This window comes from Carassius gibelio, chromosome B7, assembly GCF_023724105.1.
Source record: "Carassius gibelio isolate Cgi1373 ecotype wild population from Czech Republic chromosome B7, carGib1.2-hapl.c, whole genome shotgun sequence".
In the NCBI taxonomy this organism is placed as follows: Eukaryota; Metazoa; Chordata; class Actinopteri; order Cypriniformes; family Cyprinidae; genus Carassius; species Carassius gibelio.
The window spans coordinates 9,733,331-9,743,239 of record NC_068402.1 but is presented as its reverse complement, the minus strand read 5'-3'; the positions used below and the strand labels follow the sequence as shown (position 1 = coordinate 9,743,239).

General features: G+C 36.9%; 1 protein-coding gene across 2 annotated transcripts in view; it reads left to right on the top strand.

Annotated features, from left to right (window-relative positions):
- The first annotated feature begins 3,281 nt into the window (after positions 1-3,281).
- Positions 3,282-9,909, top strand: part of adamts17 (ADAM metallopeptidase with thrombospondin type 1 motif, 17) — a 101,137-nt gene continuing 94,509 nt past the window's right edge. Inside the window, exons 1-2 of one of the 2 annotated variants that reach the window (XM_052559999.1) lie at positions 3,282-3,458; positions 5,406-5,752. In XM_052559999.1, coding sequence (XP_052415959.1) covers positions 3,386-3,458; positions 5,406-5,752 — 420 coding nt within the window. In that variant the 5' untranslated portion in view covers positions 3,282-3,385. The remainder of the gene's footprint in view (positions 3,459-5,405; positions 5,753-9,909) is intronic. The other variant, XM_052559998.1, reaches the window with a different exon arrangement.

Genomic DNA, 9,909 nt, shown 5'->3' with positions numbered 1-9,909 from the left:
AGTGTGATTTTTATTACACAATGACAGTTTTTTCCCAAACGGTAACACCAGTGACACAAATCCTGGGGACCACTGTTTTCACTAAATATTTTATAATATTTATTGAGCATTTTATTTTATTATTCCATTTATATCATATATTCGATAGTTATGAATACATTTTTGTAATTTAATTGGTAGAAAACCTTGATTTTGACTGCAAAATAAAGCACTTTCCCTGTGTACATGGCTGTGGGGACAAGCAGTTTTGTGGTTCTTGGGATTCTTTTTTAATTAATTAAAAACAAATATTGCCACATTTATGGTGCAAGAATGTTTAATTGCTTAAATAACACATTGTTTTGTTTTAAAATATCAAAAAATTGTAACCCTAATGTGTTTTTCAATTTTAATATTCCTGTAAAGGCTAGGGACAGAAAAATAGACGTTTCAGTATGACCCAAATCCTTTATGGTACCCTTTATATAGTTAGGCTGTGTTGTGTTCTATGTTTGTTCTGAGAATAGACATGACATTTGGAATTTCTCCACAACTTGTAGCAATCTTAATTAAAATTTCTGAGGCAATAAATACTAATTCTAAGATACATTCTGTGTATTCCATATGTTGTGTGTACTAATAGACTGTCAATCAACATTTTGTCAACAGCCTTTGCCAAAAGTTTTCTACGTGTCTTTATTAATTAGAATATAATGCCTACAAAATGTTTATCATAAACTAGTGACAAGACCCTAAATTTATGGTCAGGATCTGCTACTACTTGGGCCAGTAGGCAATTTTTGTAATTGTTATCATCCAGAAGAAACTGCTTTGCAGCATCCCAAAATACCCAAAACACCTAGGCAATCATTTAGACACAGACATATTTTTAATGCATTGCTATAGTGTAGCTAGAGAATAGAGTGTTTCGGGGTGATTCAGTGATTAGAAATCTCTGTGCAGTATTACTGCTAATAGTACACCCCCTTCAAATGAACCAGAGACTTATTTTGCTGTAATCTCTGTGCTCAGATATCATCATAGCGCCGCTATATCCAGCCTAGATAATTCTGCTATGGCCGTCACTCAATACGGGCCACTTGGCTATGCCTGCGGCCCCGCTATCCACGGGAAGCAGCAGTAACTCTTCTGTGGTGCTTTGGCAAAGAGGAATGAGAAATCAAAGCACTTGAAATAGGATTAAAGCCTCTGCTGACCTACTCTAATGAACTGTATCCACTCGCAAGAGCTCCGTTCTCAGGGTATGGACTGCTAATATATGAGTTCTGGTTGAAAGAGAATTCACAGAATTAATGCAATGTAGATTGTTCTTACACCAAAACATTGTTTAGCATAAAGTGCAATCCAGGACTCAACACCTGAGCAACTGCATGGCATAACTTTTAAAAAGTATCACAGAAAACATTATGCAATGCATTTTTGTTTTGTTTTTCTTATTGCATATTGCCACTTGGCTTATTGTGACAAATGCAAACGCCTATTTGTGTTAGACTGCATGAATTGCACCGAACTCACATAGTTTTTGGTCTTTTAATCACTGTATATTGGCTATTTATGGAAAATATTGGTCCTACTCTACAATATCACTGCTTTGTGTGCATTGACCAATATATATCTAACATTCAAAATGACCATTTATAGCTCAGTATTTTATAATAATCCAGTACTAAAAGCGATACTCAAACATAACGTTATCCAGGTCTACACATGCTCTACATTAGTAATAATGCATCACATCTGTTGTTTCTAAAACTGATGAGGCACAATTAAAGCAACCAGGCATTGCCAGCATACGCCATGGAGAAGGTATCCTGTCATATAAGAATTCACAATAAGTCTTCGCTTACGATAAAGCGATGGAAAATTGTCTTTGTCAGGTCTATGTTATTTGAATTTCTAGATCTAATTGATTTTGATTATTCAGATTCATGCTCAGTGAAGTCTTTAATATACAATAGCAAATAACATTAATGTCATTATTTTGACTGCAGGAGGTTTTAAATTACAGGTTAACCTTAAATTACATTAAGGTTTGGTGTGACTGTGTTTAAGTGATTTAAACATACTGGTTATAAAATTTATTAGACGTTTTATTAAAAAGGAACTGCACAGTCTATGAAAACACAAATTGCTTTGCTGGAGCTGTTATTACTATTCATAACAAAACTGAATATTATTTTTTAAGAATAATTTCATATTAAATGAAGGGGGGGGGGGTTGTTAGCTAACTTGTTAGCTGGTCTTGCGTGATGACGTCATTATGTAATCACGACGCAAAATGGTGTATGATATATATATATATATATATATATATATATATATATATATTTTATGCATGTTATTTTAGATTTTAGATTTGTTTGTCAAATAATATAAATGCATAATATAATATTAAAATATAAATAGCTATTTTTAAATACAACATTGGATTATTGAGTACTTACCCTAAATATTTTTTACTATTACAATTTAAGTTTATTATTATTATCATTAGCTTATAAACTAGTAAAACTATACATTCTAAACAATTACAGTTTTAAGCGGTGAATTTGTATTTAGTTAGTATGCTACAATCTAAAATTCTGTAAAAAAAAAATAAAAAATAAAAAATAGGGCACAGTCTACTATGTTAATACTCAATCTGAAAGCAATGTTAATGGAGAGGATTGATTCTGAATTGATTATTTACAGGTGTTTTCCTTGCAATTTAAATGTAGTGTTTTCAGGTTACATCAAATGATGTATAATGTCCTGGAAAATTACTAACTTTTCCATTTTTCTATATATTTTTTTACAGTGTACCAACAATCACAGGTACAATCTACTAACAAGGTGTCATAATGAAACATCATTTATTCAGTTGTTGTTTTTATTATTATTAAATTGAACAATTGCAAATAGCAATAACTTAATTCATGTGATATGTGTACTGCTAGTCATCTTTGTTTTCTCTTTTTGTGTAATTTAGATAAAAATAAAAAAGTGCCTTTTTATTGTTTAAGTCACTTATTAAAAATAGCTACATTTGTTGCTTGTTGCTTTTGGTAGAAAAGGTTGCATGGGTAGTATGAAAAGCAACAAAATTGCGAAGTTGGCAAAAGATCTGGGACCACGTGCACTGTTCCAGCCCTTTTACCAGACTGGCAGAATCAGTAACCAATGACGCTGCGAGGATCTATTTACTTAGATCTCATGGACCAATCCGAACGCGGATGGGGCGGGACGTCACTGTCAGGGGGCGGAGCTTCTGCCTGAATTTGAGTTCCCTGTCTGCTGTAATTAAACTTTCTGAAACTTCGCGTCAGTCCGCTGTTGCAGCTCCGCCAGCGCGCACTGCCTGTCCTCTTCACACAGACTGTTGCTCTACGATATATAACTCTTAATAATGCACGGCCATGACTCTCTACTGCTTTTCTTCTCTTTTATGCTCTTTCGCATCGGACTGAATGCAATATCAGGTAAGACTGCAGCACCTGCGATATTCCTGACAGAAATTCACCATGGTAAACAGTTTCAGGCAAATATACCAATATTGCTACAGTTATTGCTTCTGGGGTAAAAGAAAATAAATAAAATGACAGAAATAATATGAAAGCTTCTACACTGTTCCCGTGTTAAGGTATCATTGTTTTGCAGTAGTCTCGATATCTGCGGAAACTGTGGTTACCATGGTAATTTTTTTCGTCTGGACCATTTACTAACGGCGACTTTGTTCTCGACTTGATTATAGTATTTTAAAATGCATATTTTTTCCTGCTGCTTACAAAATAATTTTTAGCCATGTTGTTTCAATTAAGAATAAATTGTTTATGTAAGAGCCATATAGGGCTTACCACCCAGGTTAGGTTTCAAGATGTTGGCCATGTCTCAAAACCTAGACAGTTGCCTACCTAGACAGCTTTTGTCGGGCTTCATAGGCGGAAAGAAATGCTGTGACGTCACGTGCGCTCTCTTGGCAGAGTGCATGTTACATCACAGTGCTGAGAGAGCATGTGAGCTCATGCAACTGTATGATGCCCAAAACTGCTGTCTACTAGATAGGCATCTTACAAGAGTACAGGAGTAACATTCTCTTTGTAGTGAGCTTCCTAACTAGACAGCATTTAGGGCTTTTTAGACAACCTCGTGGCTGAGACTGCACATGAGCTCTTACAGCTGTATGATGCCCAAAATGCTGTCTAGATAGTCAGCTTACTAGAGTACAAAAGTAACATGATCTATGTAGCAAACTGCCAAACTAGACAATGTTTATAATCTTATTCGTTCTCTTTGTTAATAAGCTCATGCAATGGATTATGCCTAAAAATGCTGTCTTCTAGATAGTCATCTTACAAGAATGCAGAAGTCAAATTCTCTGTGTACTTGAGCTGCTTAACTAAACAGTTTTGGGAGGAATTTTAGGCACAGCTGAGACATTTAAGTGCATTCACTTGGCTGAGATTACATGTGAGCTTATGCAACTATATGATGCCCAAAATGCTGTCTAGATAGTCAGCTTACTAGGGTACAAACATCACATTCTGGCTGCGCTCTTTTAAGGTAGTCTTTTAGACATTCTCTTGGCTGACAGTGAATCTGAGCTCATGGAACTGCATGATGCCCAAATTTGCGGTCTAGTCAGCTTTTATTAGGGTACAGAAATCGCATTCTCTGCATAGTGAGCTGCCTAACAAGACAGACTTTTTTTGTGCATTTTTGATATAATTTGGTGATAGATATTATCTGTTGCCCAAGAGTGCATGTGAGTTCATGTAACTGTATTATGCCCAAAATACTGTCTTATTATGCAGCCAGATAGTGTGTCCCCTGTACTCTGGTGAGCTGCTTTCCTAGACAGCATTTTTAGGCATTATGGGTACAAAAGCACTCTTTTGGCAAAGAGCATATGTTACGTCACATTGAGCTAGAGAGCATGTGAGCTCATGCAACTGTGTGATGCACAAAAATGTGTACTGATTATGTTTCTGTACAGTTGGCTACTTACCAAGTCCACTTACATTTTATGAACTCTTCTGTACCGTCTCTATTTCCACATCTAATGTCTTAACAAGTGTTTCTCCTTACGTATATCTTTCTTTAACTGCAAGCAGACTTGTAAACTCAACTCTGACTTATAAAACTAGGAGTTGGGCATTTTTTTCCCACAGAACTTGGAAATATCAGGGAATTTGTAGGTGTGGAAAAGTCATGGAAATTATAAAAAATTATTAAAATCTTAAAAATTTGAAATGCTTCTGGTTATGCTTAGAGCTGAAAAATTTTATTGCATGAAATGGTTTGGTAAATTCTTCTCCAGTAATTCTGAATGGCTGGAAAGGTCATGGAAGCTGTTTTTGGGAACCAAGACGTGACTAACATACACTTTGCACTGTTATTCTAATTACAATGTGTTGCATGTCTCCTAGCGGAATCGTCCATGTACGAGACAGATGTGGTCATTCCACAGGAGCTGCGGCCAGATGAGGTGCACCTGCTCCAGGGAGCCTACAGGTGGAGCAGAGGTCGCAGACGACGCTCGGACCATCAGCAGGAGGATCACCTGTTTCTACGGCTGCCAGCTTTCGGAAAGGAGCTTTACTTACAGCTCCAGAGAGATGACTCCTTCCTTGCCGAGGGGTTTGTTACGGAGGAGAGGGGCGAGGAGGGCAGAGTTCAGCACGAGCCAGTTCTAAGGGTCAGACGGTGTTTCTTTACCGGAGCCGTTCTAAATCACACGGACTCTATCGCCTCATTGGACACTTGTGGTGGACTGGTGAGTGGAGTTCAGGTTGTTGGGAGATTATCACTGCTGGAAAGACATGATTTGTATGTTTATAATTGAAACCTGTCAAGAACATTTCTGGGATGTATTTCACCCCAAAATCAAAAAGCAGAATTAAGAAGAAATAAGATCTTGCATAGAGAAAATAAATGTTATTTATGTATTTATTTATGTGACATTCTTATTACCATGCTACAAAAAAAACACATCCTTATTATTTATATATTATTATATATTATATTATTTAAATTACATTTATTATTGTGTTTTAAATTAATTCTATTTATAAAGTTTAAAATTAATATTTTAAAAAGTGTGAGGCTAGTAAGACTTAAAAAAAAAAAAAATTAATACTTTTATTCAGCTAAGACACATTAAATTGACCAAAAGTGTCAGTAAAGACATTCATAATGTTGCAAAATAAGTATTTTTTTTTAATCTAAAATAAACTTTATATTCATCATTAATCCTGTAAAAAATGGTCATGGTCTCCACAAAAATATGAAGCAGCACAATTGGTTTCGATATTGCCAGCAATAAGAAATGTTTCTTGAGCAGTAAATCAGCATATTAGAATGGTTTATGAAGGATCATGTGACACTGAAGACTGAAGTAATGATGCTGAAAATTCAGCTTTGATCACAGATATAAATTACATTTAAAAAATATTAAATTAAGATTAAGATTAAATTGTAATAATATTGTTACAATATTACTGTTTTTACCGTAATTTTTGATATAATCAATCAAATAAATTTAGCCCTGGTGAGCAGAACAGACTTCTTTTAACAACCTCAAACTTTTGAATGGCAGTATATGCTGTCCTAAATAATCGGGTTAATTGCATTTTATTATTTGCATTGTTTTTTTTTTTTGTGACCCTTTTTTGTCACAACCGATAAGTTGAGAATCACCAATATAAGCAGTTTTTTTTTGTTAAGTTATTATGCTTTATTTTAGTAGTCATTTGAGTTCCTTTTATTTAAAGGGATACTCCACCCCAAAATGAAAATGTTGTCATTAATCACTTACCCCTATGTCGTTCCAAACCCGTAAAGGTAAACATATTATTCAAAGTATTCTTGTTGCTTCATAACATTACGGAGCTTTTGCGGGTTTGGAACGACATGGGGGTAAGTAATTAATGATACAAATTTCATTCTGGGGTGTAGTATCCCTTTAAGCTAATTTGAATAAACGGGTAACAGTATTTAAGGCCATGAGAACTTGCTTAAATGCCATTAAAATAATTAATCTTTTGATTTTGAGCTGAAATTTGACATTGACGTGTTCGTGAGATTCACCCGACCGCACTTTGAGTGTGTGCTGGTTATTTGACTTTGTGGTTGTGAGCATTCCAGGCCCACCCACGGGAGAGAGGCTGTGTTTGTTTGAGAAAGAGTTTCCCTGACTTTGGTCCCATTACGATCATTCCATCCTTCAAACTTTCTTTGAATGGCTGTGTTTAATGCCATCAATCAAACGGCTGATAGACAAATGGCCCTCCATTACCACAGGCGGTCAATTGCCTAATGCAGGTTTTATACGTCATCTGATTGGCCTTAGCCAAGGTTCGTGATCTTCGTTATGTTCTGCCCAACCTTATTGATAAACTCTACTAATTGGTTCTTCGGTTAGTAGACAACTAGTTGACCACCCTTACTCGTTGCTCTTTAGGCTGACTCTCTGGAAAATGAGCTCATCGTTATTGTAATTGTTCTATCCACATGTGGCAAGGACGGTTTTGACACTTAAAGTGAGACTGACAGCTAGCAGATGTGAGGCTCTGGACAGCTGTGCAGATGAGCTGAAGATCAGCTGGGTGTTTAATGTCTGTTACACACATGGTTCTATCTCCATGGGTCATTTGTAGGCGAGGAAATACGATTTTGGATGGCGGTTAACAGTGTCTTTAGTTAAGCCACCTTTATATCCATAGCACTTTATACAATACGTATTCTGTCAAAGCAGCTTCACTGTGATAAAAAGGAAAACAACAGAATCAATTATGGGAACTTGACTATGGAGACAATTCAGATTCTGCCCTAGTTTTATTCTTTAGCACAAGTTGGTTTTAGTGTTGATCAGTTCAGATCAATTTTGAAACGATTTCAATTTAGCGATAAGCAGCTCTACAAGAGACAGCAATGATGTTCATTATTCAACTCGAATCAGTTCAGCGTTGATTCAAATCAGTTCAATAACAGTGTCAATGATGCATGATATGATTCAAGTGCACTCATTCCTGTTTGTGTCATCAATCTGGCAACCTACATGTGTGTCAAGCGAGCGGCAACCTCCCGCTCTCTCTCGTGAGGCCAATAAGGAAGTGACTAAAACTGCAATTCATCGACTGGCCACTTGAGGCTGGCTGCAGAAGAGAGTCAGTCCCATAGACTCCCCATGTTAAAATGCCCATCTTTACAGCAGAAAAAAACATGTTTACAGCCTAGTTCAAAAAAAGATTTTGGTCTATATTGTTAATTTTGCCCTTCATGACAACTGTGAGGGGGGTGATTTTTTTTATAACTCATCCGTTTAAATTATATTAAGCCTTAAAGTTCTGCATAATTAAGGGCGTGGCCACTTGAGTGACAGGTGGATTGGCGCTGCTGACAATGCCGTCTCGCTAGGTGGGCGTGGCTTCAGCAATCAGCTCCCGCCTTTTTGACCATTTTCGATTATCCGGGAGAGTCGCGCGGTGACGTGCTGCCAAGATGGCGACGGCACGCTCTGCACACTTTAGGCTTCAAAACCGCTATTGAGGAGTCTATGGATGACGTCACGGACACTACGTCCATATTTTTTTACAGTCTATGGTGTCAAGTCTGAGGAGGGGTGGCTGGATGAAAAAACCCCTCTCCCAGGGCCGGATTAACCATACAGGCAACTGGGCAATTGCCCAGGGGCCCAAGACCTCTAAAGGGCCCAGGGCAGCAAGGGCACGAGCAAAATACTGTATCTGGTAATCTCCCGCTTTATATTAAACAAACTGTCAACACGGGCTTTTGCGCTGCACAGAAGAGACGCTGCGCTGCCTATGACTTTGAACGTGAGTTGAGAGCGGCTGAGAGTCAGTCTCATGCGGACTGACCAATGAAGAGAGGGCCTCAAGTTAAGACCCTCTCCTCATTGGTCAGTCCGCATGAGATGGGTCAAATGTTACGCCGAGCGGGTTATGTCAGGCGTTGCTACAACAGAAAAAAAATCTGACATGGAGAAGCTAAGTGGGAGCGCGAAGCAGAAATTAAAAAAGGAAAGGACATCAGAAACGCAGAAAATGTAAAGTATATACCTAAAATAGGCAATTCCTTCACTCCTGTTAATGTTGCTGACAGTTCTGTTAAGTCAGCTTCCGTCAACGACGAGGACAACTCAGCTAGCCAGGACTTTTCTACACCGCCAGCTTACGTTTACAACCCGGAGAGCGAAGAGCATTTCAAATTCAAACATGCACTTCGTCATTATTTAGGACTTAAATTGTGTGTTTTGCCAGATTATGTAGCATTTATTTCTGTCTTGTCTTCTTCAGAGAAATTGACAGATTTCTAAATTTTTATGTAGCACTAAAATGTTTAACTGGTTAATTGTGCTGTGATATGTTGTTGTTCTATTTTAAAACAAGTTAAAATTAGCTTTTTCCTTGCGGTGCCAGCTTCATTAAAATGCTGTAAATTGTGGAGGGATAACTGGCAGATTTCAAATTGTTTGTGTTGGACTAATAACTTGATTGCCTTGTTGAATTCTGAGGAAACAGGGTCACCCTGTCAGGGTGATTTCTGCTTAAAATGAGCTAAGGACCAAATTGTTTCTTGATGTGTTGTCTGTGGTCTTCTGTTATGGCTCTATCAATTCAATACATTTCTATTGGTGATAAATGTTGTTAAATAAACAATGCAAGTGGTTGCTTATTTATTCATTTTTGTGAAAATGGAGAATATTTCCCTCCCTCTCAATGTAGTGGGTCAATTTTACCAGATTATACAGATGCTGATGTGTTTTGTTTTCATAGCATCATATGTGAGTGAATGTATTTGATAGGGGACATAGTAGTGCATTTGTAGTTCAATGAGCATTTAAATATTTGTAAATCAAAATACACCTGATGACAGTTAGAATTTGAAGTATTGAGTATATTTACTGTATAT